We start from the raw sequence: 23,952 nt of genomic DNA on the forward strand, positions 1-23,952 counted from the left end.
TGAGTCCCGCAGATCTTACTCTGCAGTACGTGACAGGACGCTTGGCTGACGAACAGGAACGCCGTGTCAGAGAGGGCCGAGCTGGCACAGGGAGCCCATCCGGTTGCAGAGGGGGGGCCAAGCCAGATGAAAGCTCTGTTCAGGCTTTTTCCACTCGTCGATGTTATGTCTGCAATTCCACCAGTCATTTAAAAAGATCCTGTCCGCAGAGAAGCAGAGAGGCCGGGCAGGATGTCTCCAAGGTCGTTTCCCATGGGAGCCAGTCCAGGAGAGGAGGCCAGCGTGGGAACGCGAAGGGAGGACGTGCCTCAGAGAGTGGAGACAGTTCTTATCATCTTACTGCTTCCATGGCAACCCTAAAGAACAACTCCAGTGAGGGCAGGGTGATGCAATGGGTAGTCGACTCAGGAGCGAGTCATCACCTGATACCAGCGCCACCTGCTGGCGAGCTGCGAAACTGCAGGGCTGTTTCAGCTGGGACAATTGTTGAATTTGCTGATGGGTCACAAAGGCCATTGTCTAACGTGACAAATGTTTATGTTTCCTTTTTACAGGCGGAGCTGGAAGTCTACGTTGTGCCAGAGATGCATTGTTGTCTGTTATCTGTACCTGCTCTTGTAAAGGAAGGGTACAAGGTTTGCTTTGAAAATGATGTCTGTTCCATTTCCAGGGGGGGAGACAACTTGTCAACGTGGAATGCAAGAACAATCTCTTTGTTCTGGAGACACCTCTGGAGGGTGGGGGGAATGCCGGAAGAGCACAGGCGCAGTGTGCTAGTGTTCCCAGTCATGATTCTTGTGTTCACTTATGGCACAAGAGAATGTCGCACAGCAGTTTGGAAGATGTTCAGAAGTTGCCCAGCTGCACTAAGGGTTGCAAACTCAAAGCGTGTGGAAAATCCCTAGAGTGCAAGGCATGCAGAAGGGCAAAGGTACAAAGGTGCAGTTATCCCAGGGTGGAGAGGGTAACCACAAAACCTTTTGAGCTTGTGCACACAGACCTGTTTGGTCCCATGGAGTGTCCGAGTCTGGGAGGGGCCAGGTTTGTGCTGACGCTGACAGACGATTTTAGTCAGAACGGTTGGTCTTTCTCGCTGAAGACGCAGGGCAAGGCGGCGCAACTGATCAAAGATTGGGTTGCGGAGGTGGAACTGAGGTTCTCCACCAAGGTGCAAGGGTTCAAGAGCGACCGTGGGTCAAAGTTTACTGGGTCTGCTCTGAAGGAGTTTTTCAAGCAAAAGGGAATATGTCACAAGGTTTTAAGATTTAAGATAAATTTATTGTCATTGTCCGTATATACACAGTATACACAACAACGAAAATCAAACACCCACCCAAAGACCGGGTTCACATACACATTTGCACGTATCTCCAACACTCTCATCCTATTCAGACATAATCTATAAAAACATATCATACTCCAGAATGTAACATAACCTATTAAAGGCATAACATAACCTAAAAACCTGTCTCATTCCTTCCTACTCCCTGCTTGCTATTTCTTGCAACTGGCCCTGAGATCATTATTTAGTGCAATCAGAGCTCTTGGATAGAAACTATTCAGAAGGCGTGTGGTTCGTGTTTTCATTGTCCTATATCTTCTGCCCGAAGGCAACAGTTCAAAGAAGTTGTGAGCAGGATGGGTGGGATCTCTCAGGATATTGTGTGACTTCTTCAAAGTGCGAGACGTGAAGATCTCATCCAGGGTTGGTAGTTGGAGCCCAATAACATTCTGGGCAATTTTAATTATTCTCTGTAAAGCTTTTTTATCCGTTTCAGAGCTGCTCCCATACCACGATAATATACTATAGGTTAAGACACTCTCGATGGTACTGTGATAATAGGACAGAAGTAGGTGCTGAGATAGATTCAGTCCCCTGAGCATTCTCAGGAAATACAACCTCCCCTGCACCTTCCTCACAACCATATTAATATTTGCAGTCCATGAGAGGTCCTCAGAGATGTAAATGCCCAGGTATTTAAAACTACCAACCCTCTCCACCTCCTCGCCATTTATGTGCAATGGTAAAAATACACTTTTCTTTCTCCTAAAGTCAATTATGAGTTCTTTGGTTTTTTTGGTGTTAAGCATAAGATTGTTTTCTTTACACCATTGAATTAACCCCTGTACTTCTTTCCTATAAGCAGTCTCATCGTTCTCACTAATGAGCCCCACCACTGCTGTATCATCCGCAAATTTGATGATTGTGTTGGACTTATACAGTGGGGTGCAATCAAATGTGTACAGGGAATAGAGAAAGGGACTTAGCACACATCCCTGAGGGGCTCCTGTGCTTAATACTAGAGTAGAAGAATAGTAAGGGCCCATTCTCACTGTCTGCGGCCTATCAGTCAGGAAATTCCTTACCCACAGACAGATCTTCTGATGTATACCCAAATTGGTCATTTTAAGAAATAACCTGTCTGGCAGAATTGTATTGAAGGCAGAACTGTAGTCCACAAACAACAGCCTTGCGTAGGTTCCCTGTCGTTCTAGATGACTCAGTACAGTATGGACAGCGATGGAAATAGCATCATCAGTAGATCTATTTCTTCTGTATGCAAACTGGAACGGGTCTAGAGTGGATGGAAGACCAGCCTTAATATGATCTAGCACCAATCTCTCAAAACATTTCATAACGACAGGTGTTAAGGCTATTGGTCTATAGTCCAATAATAAAGGTATAGTAAAGGTGACGGGTGCTGAGTCTCCTCAGGAGAGAGGCGTGGCAGAGCACAGGAGTAAAACACTGGCTGAAGCTGTCAGGGTTCTACTGTGTGACTCTGGGTTGCCTCAGAGCTTTTGGAGTGAGACGTGGAAAGCTGTCAATTTTACGATGAACAGGTCCTATAACCAAGTTATAGGTGACACACCGTTTTTTCTGTTGCACCGGAAAAAGCCACAGGTGCATTTCTTCCGTGTGTTTGGTTCCAAGGCTTGGGTGCCTATACCAATGGCTCAACGGAAGGTGGTCCGAGGTACCAGAAAATGATCTTCTGTGGGTATGAACCTGCGACAAATGGGTGGAAGTTTGCATACCCAGAAGGTGATCAGACCAAGCTTCTGATCAGTAAGCATGCTGAGTTCTGTGAGCAGGATAGTTGGTCAAGACTCAATGATGGTCCTGACGTTCTCTCAGAGTGTCTGTCTGATTCTGAGGAAGGAGAGGCAGAGCTGAGCCTGTTGCTGAGGACCAAGTCTCTGATGAGGGTCAAGAACAGGGTTGGGTTTCTCCGCAGGCTGTTAAGAGAGAACCCAAGAGTGAGCCTTCGTCTCCTGTTAGCAAAGTCCAGAAGGCCCAAAGACGCAGCAAGTCAGAGGGGGAGTCTTCTGATGTAGAGGACACGCTTGCTGACCTCAGTGGGTCAGGAGGAGCACCTGAGTTTGTGCTCAGACGGTCAACACGCACCACAAAGGGGGTTCCACCTGAGAGGTTTCAGGTCACCAGTGCGTGGGTTGGTTTCGCGCAATGCGATTCTGGGAGGTCTGAAGGGGTTCAACAGTTGCCTGGGACAGATGCCAGAGGGCGGCAAAAGGCAATGGGAGGTGAGTTGAACTCAAAAAGGTCTGTAAATGGGTGTTCACGCTTACCCTCAGGATGCGAGACGAGAGGGGGTGTGAAGGGTTTCAGAACTTACAGGGTTAAGAGTTCTGAGTGACGTCTCACATCTTGAGGCGTGGCTGCTATACACATACAGGAGTGGTTTTCTCTGTGTGTGTTATTCTCGTCCGCTCTGCGAGAGGAGAGATGTGTGCTTTGTCGCCGGGTGTCTGAAGTGGAATTTACGATGTTATGCAACACGATTAAAGGCTGTTGAAGATAAGAGAACAGCTTGCGTGTGTCCTGATTTATTACCCACACACTGCAATCGCTTCTGACCGCTGTGTTCGCTCTGCTAAACCGGCCAAAGAGACAGGAGGACGTTTGGATCGGCACAGACAGCTTGCAGGCGCAGCGAAAGTGTGCCGGGCTCCATTTTGGCCCTCTTGGCCGCCATAAAATATTATCCTTCAAAGAGAAACGAACTTATAGAATCATAGAATCCTAGAGTTGGAATAGACCACAAGGGCCATCGAGTCCAACCCCCTGCCAAGCAGGAAACACCATCAGAACACTCCTGACATATGGTTGTCAAGCCTCTGCTTAAAGACCTCCAAAGAAGGAGACTCCACCACACTCCTTGGCAGCAAATTCCACTGTCGAACAGCTCTTACTGTCAGGAAGTTCTTCCTAATGTTTAGGTGGAATCTTCTTTCTTGTAGTTTGGATCCATTGCTCCGTGTCCGCTTCTCTGGAGCAGCAGAAAACAACCTTTCTCCCCCCTCTATATGACATCCTTTTATATATTTGAACATGGCTATCATATCACCCCTTTGTTAGGATATTTCCGTTCCACCTTAAAAGGGAGCAGGATGTTTGTGTCACAGCCTGCGTATTTCCTGTTTCACAGGATGTTTCTGTTGTGTCTTTGCTTTCGTTTCTCTCTGTGTCGTAGACACTGAAGCAGGCAGTCATGGTTTTCTTTGTTCTGATCAACGCTGAATAAAACTTGTAAATAATGCTCTCCTGAGTGCAACTTTGGCTGTGCATTATCTGCTGATAGACAGTGTGCATCGGCTCTAGATGTTGGGCTATTTCTGGAGCTCATGTCACTAATAGCTGATACTGCGTGACTACGGGAGATCGATGGATTGTCCGGCAGCCGGCTTGGGGGCCATGATGGACTTTATCTCCCTGGCAGTATCCCAACACCCTTAACCTCCTCTTCTCCAGGCTAAACATGCCCAGCTCCCTTAGCCGTTCCTCATAAGGCATCGTTTCCAGGCCTTTGACCATTTTGGTTGCCCTCCTCTGGACACGTTCCAGTTGGTCAGTGTCCTTCTTGAACTGTGGTGCCCAGAACTGGACACAGTACTCCAGGTGAGGTCTGACCAGAGCAGAATACAGTGGCACTATTACTTCCCTTGATCTAGATGCTATACTCCTATTGATGCAGCCCAGAATTGCATTGGCTTTTTTAGCTGCCGCGTCACACTGTTGGCTCATGTCAAGTTTGTGGTCAACCAAGACTCCTAGATCCTTTTCGCATGTACTGCTCTCAAGCCAGGTGTCACCCATCTTGTATTTGTGCCTCTCATTTTTTTTGCCCAAGTGCAATACTTTACATTTCTCCCTGTTAAAGTTCATCTTGTTTGTTTTGGCCCAGTTCTCTAATCTGTCAAGGTCGTTTTGAAGTGTGATCCTGTCCTCTGGGGTGTTAGCCACCTCTCCCAGTTTGCTGTCATCTGCAAATTTGATCAGGATGCCCTTGAGTCCATCATCCAAGTCGTTGATAAAGATGTTGAATAAGACCGGGCCTGTAGGGAAATGGTTGCTTATGCATAAGCGCATGGGCGAAAGTTTATTGCAGGGTTCAAGCAAGAAGCGTTGCTTGGAGTATGAACAGCGCGTGAACAGCTCATGCGATCTCAATGATTGGTCCACGTAGCATAGCCTGATGGTGGCATGATACCCATGTATGGTATTGTCTTTATCTGCCGGCTGATACAATGTTCTATTTTTTCCTTAGAGAGAATTTTTTTTACGGTACAAAATAAATGTTGGGCTGCAGCAGCTCCTGAGACTGTTAGATTCCCTCAATCCATCTTGGCGTGAGACTGATTATTACTGATGACGAGCAGGTTCTCGTCACGGGCCCAAGACAGAACCCTGTGGCACCCCACTAGTCACTCTTCTCCAGCATGAAGAGGAACCATTGATGAGCACCCTTTGGGTTCGGTCAGTCAGCCAGTTACAAATCCACTGAGTAGGTAGCATAGTCAAGACTGCAAACCTGTCTTGATTTTAGCTTCTTCAGGGAGCTCTAAGTCCTTTTAAGAGCTCCAATTGTGTTAAGAACTTTAAAAATGAGACCAAACTTTCATAAATCCCTCCGATCACACTCTTGGCACTGAAATAGTTTCTACCCTGTGTGAATTCTCTGATGGGAAATGAGATTGTTGCTTTGACTGAAGCTCTTTCCTCATTCCACACACAGTTAGGGTTTCTCCCCTGTATGGATTTTGTGATGGGCTGTGAGACTTTCATTCCTGGTGAATCCCTTTCCACATTCCAGACACTGATAGGGTTTCTCCCCTGTATGACTTCTTTGATGGGAAGTGAGAGAGTCGCTCCGACTGAAGGTCTTTCTACATTCCAAGCACTGAAAGGGTTTCTCCCCTGTATGACTTCTTTGATGGGAAGTGAGCTTGGCCCTCTGACTGAAGCTTTTTCCACATTCCAAGCACTGAAAGGGTTTCTCCCCTGTATGAATTCTTTGATGGGAAGTGAGAGAGTCGCTCCGACTGAAGGTCTTTCCACATTCCAAGCACTGAAAGGGTTTCTCCCCTGTATGAATCCTTTGATGGGAAGTGAGCTTGGCACTCTGACTGAAGCTCTTTCCACATTCCAAGCACTGAAAGGGTTTCTCCCCTGTATGAATTCTTTGATGGGAGGTGAGAGAGGAGCTAGCAGTGAAGCTCTTTCCACACTCCAAGCAGTGATAGGGTTTCTCCCCTGTATGAATCCTTTGATGCAAAGTCAGTTCAAAGCTCGTCCTGAAGCTCTTTCCACACTCCACGCACTGATAGGGTTTCTCCCCTGTATGAATCCCTTGATGGGAAGTGAGCTTGGCCCTCTGATTGAAGTTCTTTCCACACTCTAAGCAGTGATAGGGTTTCTCCCCTGTATGAATCCTTTGATGCAAAGTGAGTTCAAAGCTCATCCTGAAGCTTTTTCCACATTCCACGCACTGATAGGGTTTCTCCCCTGTATGAATTCTTTGATGGGAAGTGAGCTTGGCCCTCTGATTGAAGCTCTTTCCACACTCTAAGCACTGATAGGGTTTCTCCCCTGTATGAATCCATTGATGAGAAGTGAGAGAGTCGCTCCGACTGAAGCTCTTTCCACATTCCACGCACTGAAAGCGTTTCTCCCCTGTATGAATTCTTTGATGTGCAGTGAGATGGGAGCCCTGACTGAAGCTCTTTCCACACTCCAAGCAGTGATAGGGTTTCTCCCCTGTATGAATCCTTTGATGCAAAGTGAGTGCAAAGCTCGTCCTGAAGCTCTTTCCACATTCCAAGCACTGAAATGGTTTCTCCCCTGTATGAATTCTTTGATGGGAAGTGAGAGAGGAGCTGTCAGTGAAGCTCTTTCCACATTCCACGCATTGATAGGGTTTCTCCCCTGTATGAATCCTTTGATGGGAAGTGAGATGGGCCCTCAGATTGAAGCTCTTTCCACATTCTACACACTGAAAGGGTTTCTCCCCTGTATGAATCCTTTGATGGGAAGTGAGATGGGCCCTCTGATTGAAGCTCTTTCCACATTCTACACACTGAAAGGGTTTCTCCCCTGTATGAATCCTTTGATGGGAAGTGAGATGGGCACTCCGATTGAAGCTCTTTCCACATTCTACACACTGAAAGGGTTTCTCCCCTGTATGAATTCTACGATGGGAAGTGAGATCGTTGCTGTTACTGAAGCTCTTTCCACATTCCACGCACTGATAGGGTTTCTCCCCTGTATGAATTCTACGATGGGAAGTGAGATCGTTGCTGTTACTGAAGCTCTTTCCACACTCCAAGCAGTGGTAGTGTTTCTTCTCAAGGGGATTTATTTGATGGGAAGTGGAATGGGAGCTCTGACTGAAGCTCTCTCCACAGTCTGAATCCTGATTTGGCTCCTCCACTGTGTGGATTTCGTTGTGGTCTCCCTTGTTCTTCATTTCCAATTCATCACCACCTGAAACTAAGAGGCAAACGGATTAGAGTCTTGGGAAGAAGTGCAGCCCCAAATTATGGAACAATGCTAATTAATGCTTGGGACAGAGGAAGAACTGAAGGGAGTTAGATGTTATAATGTTCCTTTTGTTCTGTAAAATGTCTAGTTTCGTATACAAATCAAGTTGAATATTATATGTTTTCTCTCTCTAGTTTTTAAAAGTACAGCTTAACCTGGTAATGTCATTTTGTTCAAATTTAAATATGGATCTGTACTATCTTCATAAATAAAATGTGCTTTTATTATTACCATATTTTTCGCTCTATTGGACGCACCGGACCACAGGACGCACCTAGTTTTTAGAGGGGGAAATCAAGGGGGGAAATATTATTCCCCCCCAGCTCCAAAGGGCCACGGACACGATGCGCACAGCCTGTCCGCTTCTCCCAGAGCTTCTCGGGGCTGCGGGGGAAGCCCGGGTCCCCCCCCCCAGTCCCAAAGAGCAAAGAAACCAAGACAGCAAGCGGGATCCATAGCCGCACAACCTCTCCAGCCAGGAGCTAAACCTCTCCAGCGTGGCTAAAGAAGGCAAGGCAGCAAGCGCGATCCATCTCGCTCGCTGCCTTGGCCTCCTCTTTAGCCTTGCGCAGCGTCTTTAGCCTTGCGCAATGGGATGGATCGTGCCCGCTGTCCACCAGGGCTGGACTAGATGACTCCTGGGGTTCCCTTCCAACCCTGCAATTCTATGACCATGGAAGGTGTTGGGGGTCTCCACCACTGGAGGCTTTTAAGCAGCGGTTGGGGGACCATCTGCCTGGCGTTCTTTAGCTGTGATTCCTACATTGTGAGGGAGCTGGGCTAGATGACCCTCGGGTGGCCCTCCCAACTCTATACAGTCCTACAATTCTGCGGCAGGAAATACCACAGCCACTTCACACAATGCCCACTCCCAATTTTCATCAGAGAGACATGTGGCTTCAGTGTCTAGGTAGGTACCCCCCTACCTGCCACTCTTCCCCCTACCCCACTTAAGCCGAGGGAATACCTGCCCAGAGAAGCTCCCAGGTGAGGCAAGGGTTAAGATCTACCTCTGGTAAATGGTTTGTATCCCCCCTCTTTCCCTTTTCTCTTCCTCTTCTTTGCTATTTCCTTCTTTTGTGTTTTGTTTAATCTGTTTTTATTGTATACTAAAATAAAAGCTGCAAAGTTTCCTTTTTTATAATATCCCCCCCTTCAAACTAAAATGTTAGATAAAAACACTGATCCAGAGGAAAAGAAGGGGGTGGAGAAAGGATGGAAAAAGAAAAAGAGGTAGAGATAGAGAGATTTTTAAAAAGCTGGCTTCTTTAGCCTTGCACAGCCTCCCGCGGCTGGAGAGGCATGCAAGCTTTTCCCCAGGAGGGAGAAGGGACTGACTGGCCGCGTCAGTCCCTTCTCCCTCCTGGGGAAAAGCCTGCAAGAGCCGCGCAAAGTTTGTGTGTGGCTCTTGGGGGCTTTTCCTGCCTGCCTCCCCCCCTGCATTCGCTCCATAGGACACCCAGACTTTCCCCCTTAGTTTTTAAGACGGAAAAAGTGCGTCCTATGGAGTGAAAAATACGGTATTTAAAAGGTGGCCAAAGCGGGAAAGTTCCCTGTCCAAAATTAAGATATACAGTGTTACCTCGGGTTACATACGCTTCAGGTTACATACGCTTCAGGTTACAGACTCCACTAACATCGGCAGCAGGAGGCCCCATGAGCTAAAGTGGTGCTTCAGGTTAAGAACAGACCTTCAGAACGAATTAAGTTCTTCACCCGAAGTACCACTGTACTTAAATGTTACATTATTGTGAGAAGTTACAGGGGACGAGGAAGGGGGCCTTCTCGATAGGGGCACCCACCCTGTGGAACGCCCCCCCCCATCAGATGTCAAGGAAATAACTATGCAACTTTTAGAAGAATTCTGAAGGCACCTCTGTATTGGGAAGTTTTTAATGTTTGATGTTTGATTATGTTTTTCTATTTGTTGGAAGTTGCCCAGAGTGGCTGGGGCCACCCAGTCAGATGGGCAGGGTGAAAATAATAAAATTATCATTATTGTTACTACAGTGTTCATTGCCTAAGATTCAAAAAGCCTGGCTCTGTTTTGGGATGGAGTTTGTTTAGTTCAGTCGTGGAATCTGTGCCATCTCCAATGCCAAGCGACTCTTTGGTCAACCAGAGAGAGACAGAAGCAAGAACAAAGCAGGAAACTTGACTGAAGCTACTTCAACACCCCAAATCACTCTGAATCCTACGTTTAAGGCCTGGGCAGTTCAGACAGCCTGATCATGGTTTTAAACGGCAGAACTGGAGGAAGAATATTCACAGGGAAAACAATCAATAGCCATCCCTCCAAGGTTTGCTGTGGGAGTGTTAACATCCCAGGTGCTGTGGGTGGCGCTGTTGAGCCCCATTGAAATATCAGAGGTTCGTCACATAGAGAGATGTCTTGAATTACAAAACAGATAGGATGATCCAATAGGGAGCCTTACCGAGAGAGTCCAAGATCCCACGATTCTCCTCCATGACTTCCTTATGGAGAGCTCTCTGGTCAGGATCCAGCAACGCCCACTCCTCGTCTGTGAAATGGACAGCCACATCTTCAAAGCACACTGGACCCTAACAGAACAGGAAAAAGGCTGTCCTCTTAGAGAACATTCACTTGGCTCTGTTGTTTTCTACAGCGGCCAGACCCCTCTCTGCCTTCCTCATCCCTCTCTCCTGCTGCAGCTTCTGCTCGGAGTCTGGGCTGCTCTCTGCCACAGACTCCCTCTGCTCCCTGAGCCCTCTTCCCTCTCCAGCTTCAGACCCCTCCTCCTCCTCCTCCCAGTCGGCTCCCTCTTCTCTGGCTCCTCCCACCATTCCTCTGCATCCAACTGTGTCCAGCCAGTCTGCATCCAAGCAGTCCTTCCCCACAAGGCTCCTTCCCCCTACCTGATCTGGGTCCACAGCTGCTGCCTCCCCTCCACCACCATGAAAAGATGAAGGAGCAGGTCCTGGTGGCATCATTCCGTCACCTGGGAGAGACCAAGGTAAGTGTTAACCGTGAGCGCCTGCTTCTCTCAGAGGTGAAACAGTGCATCTCTATGTACAGATGGGGCTTGTCCAAGTCTCCCCTGCTAGCTTCCGGTTCCACTCTGCTTTATTGGAGGCAGCGGGAGATCGTTGGCAAAGGAAAAACAAGGATGACTGAGGGTAATTCTCCTTGCAAGTTGCCCCCAGGGACAGGGGGGAACGGGCTTCACTCCCAGTTCGTCTTGGTACCAGGCTCCGGCTCCGGCATGGATTGCAAGAGGCAGGGAGGCGCTGAGTGCAAAAGCCCTTGGCCTGCAAAAAACCCTCCTTCGCCGCCATTAAGAACAGAGGTTCTCCTGTCAATTAGAGCTCAATTTGGACTAATGTACAGGCGTTGCTGGAAGAGATGAGATCATAAAGTGCGGAATTGAACCAGCTGCAAGGTCTTTAAGGTTTGAATTTGGGAATAAACTTCATTTGCTGCAAAAGATGGTTGGTGGGGGGAGGGGAGCCTATGGCTTCTTTATATAAAGTTTTCTTCTCTGCAATTATGATTTGGCAGCCCGCCATTGAATACTAGTTCAAAATATATATGTACAGGTGAGCAGGGATGAAACTGGATTGCAGATATGGAATATAACATCAAATGGATCTGTGTGTGTGAAAACAAAAAGGAAAAAGGGAGGGAAGCTGTATTTTACAAAATGTTTACGATGGAAAATTAGAGGTGACTCTTCCCCATCCTTTATTATATGCAGACTGAACTGATTAATGCTAAAAGGACTTGGAATTTAATTTAATTGGATAAATGCGCATTTATCTTAGGCCAGACAGAGGGGTGTAAGGAATCTAAAAGTTGTGTAGGAGCTGATAAGGTTCATTACTGAGTCATTTGCAGTTCTGACCGATCCCTCTCCTTCCCAGGCAGAGAAGAAAAATGGCAAAAACTGATTATTTATTGGAACAGTGTGATTTTTGCAGCTGCTGTTAAAGTTGCCAAACAACGAAGCACACGACAGAGCGATGGAGAATTTCTGAAACCACAATGGGATATTAGCTCCGCCCAAGGAATGATGGAGAACAGCAACAACCAGGAAAAGACAGACAGAACATTTTACAAGGACAGGAAGAAATATCACGAACAGAAAGATTGCCACACACGGGAAGAGTAAGGATACAGCTGGAGTTGGAAAGAAGCTTATATCACACTCATACCGAAAACAGAGACTGAAAAGACTCAGCTCAAGAACTACCGCCCTATATCATTACTTAATGTGAATTACAAAATCTTTGCAGACATTTTGGCAAAAAGATTGAAAAAAGTATTGGTGGAAGAGATTCATAAGGACCAAGCAGGCTTTCTCCCAGGAAGACATTTGTCAGACAATGTGAGGATTATAATAGATATTATGGAATTATTAGAAGTGAATATAAACACTAAAGCAGTATTGATATTTGTGGACGCGGAGAAAGCTTTTGACAACATTTCTTGGAGTTTTATGAAGGAGAATCTACATGGGATGGGGGTAGGCCAAGGATTTGAGAATGGTATGGGTGCAATATACTCTGAACAAAAGGCAAAGTTAATTGTAAATAATATGGTTAGGGAAGAATTTAAGATAGAAAAAGGGACACGAAAGGGGTGCCCAATTTCCCCATTACTTTTTATATCTGTCCTGGAGGTTTTGCTAAATATGATTAGAAGAGACCAGCTGGTTAAAGGGGTATAGGTCGGAGCTAAACAGTACAAATTGAGGGCCTTTGCAGATGACTTGGTACTTACTTTACAAGAGCCAGACACTAGTACGAAAAGAGTTTTAGAATTAATTCAAACATTTGGTCAAGTTGCAGGATTTAAGCTGAACAAACAAAAAACTAAGGTTTTGGAGAAAAACTTAACAGTTACTGAAAGGGAGCGGTTCCAGAATGAAACAGGATTAACTGTGGCAAAGAAGGTGAAATACTTGGGGATTAATATGACAGCTAAGAATGTGAATTTATTTAAAGATAATTATGAGAAATGCTGGACAGAAGTAAAAAAAGATCTAGAAATATGGTCAAATTTGAAGCTTTCCTTGTTAGGTCGAATTGCTGTTATTAAGATGAATGTTTTGCCCAGAATGTTGTTTTTATTCCAAACATTGCAAATTGTGGACAAGATGGATTGTTTCAAGAGGCAGAAAGACATTTCGAAGTTTGTCTGGCAGGGCAAAAAACCCAGAATAAAATTTAAGATTTTAACAGATGCAAAGGAAAGAGGGGGATTTGCCCTGCCGGACTTAAAACTGTACTATGAATCAGCAGCTTTCTGCTGGTTGAAAGACTGGCTACTTCTTGAGAATACAGATATTTTAGATTTGGAAGGGTTTAACAATGTTTTCGGATGGCATGCATATATATGGTATGACAAGGTGAAAGCTCATAAAGTCTTTAAAAACCACATTGTTAGGAAAGCATTATATAATGTCTGGACTAGATATAAAGATTTGTTGGAAAATAAAACCCCAAGGTGGTTGTCGCCAATGGAGGCTAAAGCCGTGAAAAAGCTTAACATGGAGGCCAAATGGCCAAAATACTGGGAAATTTTGGAACAAGAGGGTGATTAACTGAAATTACAGAGTTATGAGAAATTGAAGCCTAAAGTACGAGATTGGCTCCATTATTATCAATTAATGGAGGTCTACAAACAGGATAGGAAAATTGGCTTCCAGGTGGAGAAATCAAAATTAGAAAGAGAACTGTTAGAACCCAATACTAAGAATTTGTCAAGAATGTATAACTTGCTGCTGAAATGGAATACACAAGATGAAACAGTTAAATCAGCCATGATTAAGTGGGCACAAGACATCAGTCATAATATTATGTTTGCTGACTGGGAACAGTTGTGGACCACTGGTATAAAATTTACGGCATATAATGCCTTAAGAGAGAATATTATGAAAATGATTTACAGGTGGTACATGACCCCAGTCAAGCTAGCAAAAATCTACCACTTGTCTGATAATAAGTGTTGGAAATGTAAAGAGACTGAAGGTACTTTTTATCACCTTTGGTGGACGTGCCCGAAGATTAAGGCTTTCTGGGAAATAATATATAATGAAATGAAAAAGGTACTTAAATATACCTTCTTTAAGAAACCAGAGGCCTTTCTCTTGGGCATTGTCGGCCAATTGGTGCCAAAGAAAGACAGGACTTTTTTTATGTATGCTACTACAGCAGCAAGAATTCTCATCGCAAAGTATTGGAAGACACAGGATCTACCCACTCTGGAAGAATGGCAGACGAAGGTGATAGACAATACGGGACTGGCTGAAATGACTGGCAGAATCCGAGACCAAGGGAAAGAGACGGTGGAAGAAGATTGGAAGAAATTTAAAATTTATCTTAAGAAATATTGTAAAATCAATGAATGCTAAAATGTTGAGGGTATAGAAATAAGGGGATTACAGCTGTAAAAGGTTAAATAAAAGAAAAGAACAAGGGGAAATTAGATAAACCTAAGGGGGAGGATTTGCTGAAACTAATTCGGAAACTGGGATGCAGAAAGGGGAGGTATGGGGAAGTCGGTGAAGTAAGGTTTAAGAAATAAGGATTTGAAATTATACATGTTTGTTTATGTGTTTGTCTGTCTGTATTGTGTATTGTTTATGTTTATATAAATTGTGGAAAACCAATAATTTTTTTTTATTTTAAAAAAAGGATACAGCTGTAGTGCCTCACTTGTAGCTTTATATATTATTTGATGTTTCCATACGAATGGAAGTCATTAATATTGCAGTTGTTGTATAAAGGATTGTTATCTTGACAGGAGTGTAATTGAAATTAATAAGATTTTGGAATGGAGAAATCAAGAAAATCATCAAACCATCGGTTTTAGCATGCGGGGAGGGGCACCTATATTATATAATTTTGTATAAGATTGGTATTAGTAATTGTATTGTAATTTCGTATTGTTATAAGGAGGCTATTATTGGATTGTAATTGTAAACTAATCAAATTACTATCATAAACGTCTCCCCTGCTGAGAACATTTGTACATTTGTACCCATTTCATATAATAGTTGTGCAAAAATACATCTCTCCCCCCGCTCTGAGCTCCAGGTGTCTTCCCTCAAAAGATGCAAAGAAATCACAGATTAGTTTCAAAACCAAGAGAATGTGACAAAATGGGGGAGAAAACACTCCTTCCTCCTTACCCAGAGGCCTCACTCTGGCGTCCAACGGAGTCTTCTCTGCCTCAGAAGAATCAAGACCCATTTCTGCCAAAAGATCCTTCCTCTGAAAGAGCAACAAGGATTCAAAACAGAGAATGGGGAGAAGGGTTAGAGAAGGAATGGCAGAGGCAAGCGCTTTCGGGGGACAGAGGTGAAAGCTGCTTCCTGCTTCTGCTAGACTGGTGTCTGGGGTTGGCTGCCAGGACCATGAAACATTGGTCCTCAAGGATCTTCACTGGCTCCCAGAACGTTTCCCAACACAATTCAAAGTGTTGGTGCTGAACCTTAAAGCCCTAAACGGCCTCAAAGGCCCAGTATACCCAAAGGAGCGTCTCCATGAACTGAGGTCCAGTTCCGAGGGTCTTCTGCTGATTCCCTCACTGTGATAAGTGAAGTTACAGGGAACCAGGCAGAAGACCTTCTCCACAGTGGCCCCCACCCTGGGGAATAAGGAGGTGATAAGGAGATAAAAAACTGCATAACCTTTAGAAGACATCTGATGTCTTCTTATGCTTTTATATGTGCTGGAAGGCACCCAGCCACATGGGTGTCATAAATAATAATAATATCTGTTCCTAGATGCTTTCCAAAAAAGGATGGGCCATTAGGAAATGATTTGGGAATACTCTCCCTCCTCTTTGGAGCCCCTTGGGAATATCCAGAAGAAAGTCTCTCTCACCTGCTGCTCTGCCTGCTTCCTCTCCTCTGCCTGACTCAGGAGGAAACCTTCGGCCAGGGCCACCGCCTGGGAACTGGTCTCCGCTCCGCATTCCCTCACCCAGTTCTCCATCTCCAGAGGAAGGACAGCCAGGAACTGCTCCAAGATCACCAGGTCCAACATCTCAGCTTTCGTGTGCCTTTCTGGCTTCAGCCACTGATGGCAAAGGTGGTAGAGTTGGCTGCAAACCTCTCGGGGTCCTTTGGCCTCCTGGGAGCAGAACTGCCTGAGCTGCTGGCTCTGCACCTCTGAGCAAAGGGTGTCCTCCTCACCCAGGATCTTCTGCACGGAGTTTTCCCAGAATTCCCCACTGCTCCCCGTTTCCATGGCATGGCCTCTTCCTGCTTCAGGGCCAGCTGAGTCTTGCTCATCCATCTGGGCTCTCCGGAAGTCTCCAAGAGATCGGAAGGAGCCCCTTGGTCCTCTGCCAAGTTCTGTGGGTACTAATGCGAGGTGCAGAAAATCGTACGAATCAAACACACTATTCTGTTGTAAGATGAAGAGGAGAAGAATGTTTCCTGAGGAAGCGTGGCTGAGTCTTGCTAGGAACCAGGGCTGGATTGCACCACAGCTCAGACTCCAAGCTGTCTGGGGGGGAAAGGGGGAGGGAGAAGTCATAACTGTGAGTGACAAGTGAGTGTAATCTGGAGCCAAGGCAACAGTGGGGGTCCCTCCCCACCCCACTTCATAGTCCAGAGCTTCGCCCCAACCCAGTTATATCTGCTTGGGTGGCTTGGTGAGCAGCAGGGCCCATGTCTAGCTCCAGCCACCGTCCCTTGGGGACTTCCTGCTCTGGATCCGAGGGGACGGTGGCAAGGCCCTCTGGGTGGAACTGCCCTGGAAGACGCCTCAGAAACTGGACATTCCGTCAAATAAAGAATTAGGGAGGGGAAATGGCCGACATACAGAGATTTATGAATAGAGAGAGAAGGGAAGCTTCATGGTATTTCCCTCTTAATATACTTCTCCCTCATAATGTCGTCTCTCTTAATATACTTCACCCTCATAATAATGTCCCCCTTAATATACTTCTCCCTCATGTCCCTCTTAATATCCTCCTCCCTCATAATAATGTCTCTCTTAATATCCTTCTCCCTCACAATAATGTCCCTCTTAATATACTTCTCCCTCATGTCCCTCTTAATACACTTCTCCCCCATAATTATGTCTCTCTTAATATACTTCTCCCTCACAATAATGTCCCTCTTAATATCCTTCTCCCTCACAATAATGTCCCTCTTAATATACTTCTCCCTCACAATTATGTCCCTCTTAATATCCTTCTCCCCCATAATTATGTCCCTCTTAATATACTTCTCCCTCACAATTATGTCCCTCTTAATATCCTTCTCCCCCATAATTATGTCCCTCTTAATATACTTCTCCCTCATAATTATGTCCCTCTTAATATACTTCTCCCCCATAATTATGTCCCTCTTAATATCCTTCTCCCTCACAATAATGTCCCTCCCAATGTCCTTCTCCCTCCTCCCTGTCTTCCAGTCCCACCTCCCTGGCCAGGGCCTGAGGTCCCTCTGCCTCCCTCCCGGACCCCCAGCCTCTCTTCCCTCCCCTTCCCGCCTCCCGGGGCAGGGAGTTCCCCAGGCTTCCCCCGAGAGGAGACCCACCAGAGCCCGGCAGGCGAAGGCGAGGCCGGAAGGGACGTCAGAGGGGAGGAGGAGGAGGAGCGGCCCGCCTTCCTTTCCTGTCCTCTCTAGGAAGCCAGCTCGGCTCCACTTAACCCTTCTCTCTCCAGGCGGAGGAGCACGAGGCGTCGCGCAGGCGCAGAGCTGCCCCTTCCGTGGGGGGGAGGGAGGAAGCAGGACCCAGAACCCGGACTGGGCGCGTGTGCGTGTGAAGGGGGAACCCGTGTCCGGGAGGAGGAGCCCGTCTCTCTGCCTGGGGCTCCGGGGCTGCGCAGGGGCGTCTGGGCGGGGGAGAGGGAGGTCTTTGGGGGGGCCAGATGGGGGACCCGGGGTGTCTCTTCTCCGGGGGGGCGAGTCTCTCTTGGAGGCCCCTGGGGGGCTGCGGGGCAGAGAGCCCTGTCCCAGCAAGAGGGGGTCTCGGGGGGGGGGGCGGAGGGGCAGCTGGAGGGGGGAGACATTGCCAGACATGGCTGGGGGGGGGGCATTCTGTGTTGTCCCATCTGCTGCTTTGTGTCTGTATTTCAGCCATAAATGTATGTTCTTGGTGAAGTCGCCTTGGAAGCAACACAGGAGCAGCCAAGGGGGTTTTCCTAGGAAGCCTTTTATTCCCCTCTGGTGACATTGTGTGTTCTGAACACGCTGGCTGAAATATACTCAGAGTCGCAAAGTGATTTCATGCTCTTTATTCAGCTCATAGTGGTGAGGAGGAATGAATGAATGTCCCCTCACAGTATCTGCTTTATATACATTATTTACACAATGGGCTGCACATGATTGGCTAATTCTGGAATTCTACTGTAAGCCAATCAGGTTGTGGATTCACTTCTATCTGGAGCAGGATTGGGTGGTTCCTGCCAACCAATCATACTGCTGCATTGTTCTAGGACCAATCAGACTGCTGCCTTTTGGATCCTATTGTTCTAGGACCAATCAGACTGCTACAGTTTGGATCCTATTCAACTCAGTACATAACACCCCTCCCCTCTAAGTTCCAGTCCTGCCCGGGAGGTCGCATTCATAGTCCTCAAGGTATGCCGGCGGCCTACGTGTGCGTTGTGGCCTGGGGTGTTCCCTGGTCCGGGCTCCGGGTTCTGGCTCGTGTTCCAAGGATGCTGGCTGTGATGCGGCTGTTTGGTCTGGTGCAACCGGCTCGCTCAGTCGTGGTTCTGGTTCCGGTGTCCTTTCGGCCTCACGGGTCCTCTCTGTATTTACTGATTCTGCCTCTCCTGCTGGCCCCTCCTGCTCTATGGGCCTCACTGCCCCGCTGTTCCCTTGGGACTCCTCTGACCTGTCCTCCTCCTGGTTTTCTCCCGGGAATCGTCGCCGTATCTGGTCGCAGTGGCGGCGCCAGCATTGCCCCCCATCCGTTAGCACCTCGTACGACACGGGGCCAGTGACCCTGGTGATTGTGGCGGGTACCCATGCTGGGCCTGCCCCAAAATTCTTTGCGTACACTGGGTCCTGGGCCTCGAAGGTCCGGGGGTTCCTGCCTTCCCCCACCACTACCTCATCCTGAGCTCTATCGGGGTGAAGGCGGTCCAATCTGATTGCAAGGCGCCGACCCATTAGTAGCTCAGCGGGGCTCCGGCCAGTCGTTGAGCTGGGGGTGCTGTGCTGTGCTAGAAGGAATGTGGCAAGGCGGTACTCCCAGTCCCCTTGCGTCATGCGGCGAAGGGTGTCCTTGGTGGTCCGCACCATGCGTTCTGCTTGGCCATTGGTGGCAGGGTGGAACGGCGCCGAACGGATGTGGCGGATGGCGTTCTGCGCTGTGAAGGTTTGGAATTCTCCTGACGTAAATGCAGTCCCGTTGTCTGAGACGAGAGTGTCAGGGAGCCCGTGGGTTGCAAACAGCCTGCGTAGTACCCGGATGGCTGCGGACGTGGAAGTGGACGGTACCAGTGCGACTTCCAGCCATTTGGTGTAGGAGTCCACCACTATGAAGAATGTTTTCCCCTGAAAGGGGCCAGCGAAATCCACATGCAGGCGTGACCATGGTGCTCGGGCGGACTCCCAGGACTGGACTGGGGCCCTTGGGGGATCTGGGCGGGATTCTTGGCAGGCCTGGCAGTGTTTGACCCAGGCCTCTATCTCTCCATCGATCCCCGGCCACCACACATAACTCCTGGCAAGGGCCTTCATTCTTACTACCCCTGGATGTGTCTCGTGTAGGGCTGTGAGGACCCTTTTGCAGAGGGGCTGGGGAACAACGACTCTGCTTCCCCATAACAGGCACCCCTTGTGGGCCGACAGTTCATGTTTGCGGGTTGTGTAGCCGGCGAATTCTGGCCCGGGGCTGCTGCTGGGCCATCCCCTCCACACCCAGTCCAGGACCCGGGAGATGACCCTATCTTTCTTGGAATGGTGTGCAACTTCTTGTGCCTGAATGGGGCGGTCGGGAAGCAGCTCCAGGCTCATAACCTCTTGTGCAGGTGCTGGGTCAGGGCCTGTTTCCGGTAGTGGTAGCCTGCTGAGGGCGTCCGCATGGCCCATCGCCTTCCCAGGTCGGTGAATCAGTGCATACTGGTAGCTGGCAAGGAAAATTGACCACCTGAGGACGCGAGGAGACAGCACTTGGGGGGTCTGCTTTTCGGGGGCAAACAAGCCAAGCAACGGCTTGTGGTCAGTCACCACGGTGAAGGGCCGCCCGTACAAGAAATCATGGAATTTTTTTACTCCCTTTACGATTGCCAGACCCTCCTTGTCGATTTGCGAGTAGTTCCGCTCGGTTGTGTTGAGTGTCTGGGAAAAGTACGCCACCGGTACCTCTCTTCCATCCGGGAGTTGGTGCCCCAGGACAGCTCCAATGCCATAGGGTGAGGCGTCGCATGCTAGCACCACCGGCAGCCTCTCGTCGAAGTGTGCCAAGACCGAGTTTGAGACAAGCAAGTCCTTGACTGCCTGGAATGCGGCCTCCTGGCGCTGGCCCCACACCCAAGGGGCCCGCTTGTCCAGGAGTCTGTGTAGGGGCTCCGCTACCGCCGCCTTGTGGGGAAGGAAGGAATGGTAAAAGTTCAATAGTCCCAAGAAGGCCTGAAGTTCAGTCTTGCTCTTGGGCGCTGGGGCATCACAAATGGCCCGTACCTTGTCCCCAGTCGGGTGGACCCCTTCTGCGTCCACCATAAATCCCAGAAAGTCCACCTGAGGCACTCCTAGTAGACATTTTTCCCGCTTCACCTTGAGACCCGCCGTCTGGAAACGGTGCAGAACGGTGCGGAGGCGGTCCTCAAACTCCTCTGGTGTGGGGCCGGCAATCAACACATCATCGAAGAAGGGGGTGACGCCAGGAATCCCTTTAAGGAGAGAGTCCATTATATTCTGGAATATGCCTGGTGCCACGCTGACACCGAATTGCAGCCGCTTTACCCTGAACGCTCCTCTGTGCGTCACAATCGTCTGTGCCTCTGCTGTGGCCTCATCTACTGGCAGCTGTTGATATGCTTGGGCCAAGTCCAGCTTGCCAAAAATTTTCGACCCAGCCAGGGTGGCAAGGACATGGCTGACCACTGGCACTGGGTATGCGTGGGCCGTGAGGGCCTTGTTTATGGTACATTTGTAGTCTGCGCAGATGCGGACCGAACCATTAGGCTTGACGGGTGTGACGATTGGGGTTTCCCAGGGAGCATTAGGCACCGGCTCCAGCACTCCTTGCTCTACGAGTCGGTCCAATTCCTCGTCTATACGGGGTTTCAAGGCGAACGGGACCCGGCGGGCCTTGAGCCTGACCGGTCGTACTGCGGGGTCAAGCTGTAGCGCAATGGGGGGGCCCGTATACTGTCCCAATTTCCCATCGAAAACCCCTGGAAATTCCTTGCATATGGCGTCCACGTCCACTTGTAAGCTAGTGTGGTTCACCCCGGTGACAGCTAGCCCCAGTGGTCCAAACCATGCCAATCCCAGTAAGCTAATGTAGGGGCCCTTGACCACAAGCAAGTCCAGTTGCCGCGTCCGCCCTCGGTATTGCACCCTGAAGGTCCCCACCCCCATTGTGGGGACCTTACGTTTCTGGAAGTCCCGGAGGGTGAATGGGGCCGGCCTGAGTTTGGGACCCCCAGTGGGACACAGTTTCCTTAAGGTCCTTGCCGAGATTATGGATAGAGTTGAACCCGTGTCAAGCTCCATGCGGCATGGGGCCCCCTCTATCTGTACCTCAACATAAATTTTCTCTACGTTGGGGTGGGGCAACTGGTATACCTGGAAGTCCGTGAGCTCCGTCGAGTTGCCTTGGTGCGTTGGGCCCCGGGACCTGGGGCTCTTGGATTGGTCATCTGATGCCTGGTGTCGGGTGGGCCGAGCCCGACACACCCGGGCGATGTGTCCCGATTTTCTGCACTGCCTGCACTCTGCGTTGCGGAAACGGCAGGTCCTCCTCTCGTGACTCTCCCCGCAGCTTGCGCAGTTCCCTCCTTCTCGTCGAGGCAGCTGTGGTCTGTGCGCTGCTTGAGTGCGCTGCTGTACTCGGTGCACCTCCTCCCTGTCGGATCCTGAGTCGTCGGTGAGGTCTTCATGGTGGACCCTCGGTTGGGATGGCAGGCTCGGCCGTGCCTCTTGGGTCGACCTCTCGGCAGCTTCTGTTGCCAGGGCCTCCTCCAGAGCGACCTGGAACGTTAGGTCCTTCTTAGCGTAGAGGCGTCGTTGCAGCTTCTCATCCTTCAGGCCACCGACGAGGCAGTCACGAAGCATGTTCTCCAGCTCTGAGAAGTTGCAGAACCGGGCGGCTTGGCGGAGAGAGGTCACAAACCCAGTTATGGTTTCCCCAGGGGCTTGCCGCTTTGCGTAGAAGGCATTTCGACGAGCCACCACTGAGGGCTGCGGCGAAAAGTGCCCCTTCAGCTGTTCCATTATTGTTTTGTAAGGAACAGTAGCGACGTCTTCAGGCGCAAGGAGAGCCCGGGCGATTTCAAACGTCTCCTCTCCGCAGACGCTGAAGAATATCGCCCTCTTCTTGGCGTCTTCTTCGTCGGTGACCCCTTTGGCTTCTAGGAGGAAGGTGAAACGGGAGGCGTACGCTTCCCAGTCTCCAGATGCTGGGTTGAATGGCGAGAAGCTGCTGTTGGCTGCCATTCTGAGTTCCTTGTGCCCCGGAGCTGAAGCCTGGATACACGGTGCGAGGCAGCGGTGCGGCAGTTGGCGGTGCTGCGGTGCTGTGTGTGGCAGTCAGCTCAGCGGGATCCCATCCTCGTCGCCAGTGAAATATACTCATGGTCGCAAAGTGATTTCATGCTCTTTATTCAGCTCATAGTGGTGAGGAGGAATGAATGAATGTCCCCTCACAGTATCTGCTTTATATACATTATTTACACAATGGGCTGCACATGATTGGCTAATTCTGGAATTCTACTGTAAGCCAATCAGGTTGTGGATTCACTTCTATCTGGAGCAGGATTGGGTGGTTCCTGCCAACCAATCATACTGCTGCATTGTTCTAGGACCAATCAGACTGCTGCCTTTTGGATCCTATTGTTCTAGGACCAATCAGACTGCTACAGTTTGGATCCTATTCAACTCAGTACATAACACTGGCATTCTTATACCCCCAAAATTCCTGCATTCAGTAAGTCTTAGAATTTGGCTTAGACTTGGGTTGCCAGACCCGTGTGGGTTAAATGGTGTGTTTGACGCTCCTCATCCTCTGGAATCAGCATGTCTTCACAGCTCCTTCAACCAGGCAAGGAAGGACGCCTGGATCCAGAATTGGCCCCCACGGTCACTGAGGGCCTCATGGTTGAAACCGTGTTTAGGGGAGACAATCTTACTCGGCTACGAGGGATGCCAGAGAAGAAGGGTTGCCATGTGTCCTCTTTTCCCAGGACACGTCCTCCTTTTCAGGGGTAAAATTTCTGTCCAGGTGGATTTTTTGGTCAAAATGTCTCTGGCCAGACGTTCTGGAGGAGACATAACTGGGGGTGGAAGACTTGCGTTCCTCTTCTCTTCTCCTGCCCCCCCTCAGCAAAACATCTCACAGCTTCTCTAGCCTACATATAGTAGGAGTATTGAAAGTGAGAGTCATCATCGCGTCCTCGTTTTTGCTCCTCACAATCTGCCCACCCTCCCAGAGAAGGGCAACCAAGGAGATGAAGACTCCATCCTCTTCCTTCTGTGACGGCAGGTTGCTCTTGCTCCTTGTCCGCCTTCCAAAATGAAGAACAGAATCCTAAAGTTGGAAGGGACCCCAAGGTCCATCTAGGCCAGGGGAGGCAACCTAAGGCCCGGGGGCCGGATGTGGCCCAATCGCCTTCTCAATCCGGCCCCCGGGAATCAGCGTGTTTTTACATGAGTAGAATGTGTCCTTTTACTTAAAATGCATCTCTGGGTTATTTGTGGGGCATAGGAATTTGTTCATTCCCCCCCCCCAATATAGTCCGGCCCCCCACAAGGTCTGAGGGACGGTGGACCGGCCCCCGGCTGGAAAAGCTTGCTGACCCCGGATCTAGGGCTGTTTTTAAATGTCCCAACGCTGCCTGGCACTGGTCCCTCCAAATGCTCTTGTCTGGCTGGTCTTTCTTCACCCAGTCATGTCAAGGAGCAGCATGGGGGCTAGAAGGAGGAATAAATGGAGGACAATATCCCACTCCC

The 23,952-nt window shown here is 48.9% G+C and overlaps 1 protein-coding gene across 1 annotated transcript in view; it reads right to left on the reverse strand.

Moving 5' to 3' along the window:
- Positions 1-17,430, reverse strand: part of LOC308484119 (uncharacterized protein) — a 52,933-nt gene extending 35,503 nt beyond the window's left edge. The window contains exons 1-6 of the mRNA XM_081018701.1: positions 17,362-17,430; positions 15,695-16,321; positions 14,998-15,079; positions 10,721-10,803; positions 10,279-10,405; positions 5,835-7,792 (exon numbers count right to left, since the gene is read on the reverse strand). Of these exons, the coding sequence (XP_080874827.1) occupies positions 6,039-7,792; positions 10,279-10,405; positions 10,721-10,803; positions 14,998-15,079; positions 15,695-16,108 (2,460 nt within the window). The 5' untranslated portion in view covers positions 16,109-16,321; positions 17,362-17,430 and the 3' untranslated portion in view covers positions 5,835-6,038. The remainder of the gene's footprint in view (positions 1-5,834; positions 7,793-10,278; positions 10,406-10,720; positions 10,804-14,997; positions 15,080-15,694; positions 16,322-17,361) is intronic.
- Between the last annotated feature and the right edge of the window lie 6,522 nt (positions 17,431-23,952).

This window comes from Podarcis pityusensis (genome assembly GCF_964106645.2).
Source record: "Podarcis pityusensis genome assembly, chromosome: 8".
Taxonomy (NCBI): domain Eukaryota; kingdom Metazoa; phylum Chordata; class Lepidosauria; order Squamata; family Lacertidae; genus Podarcis; species Podarcis pityusensis.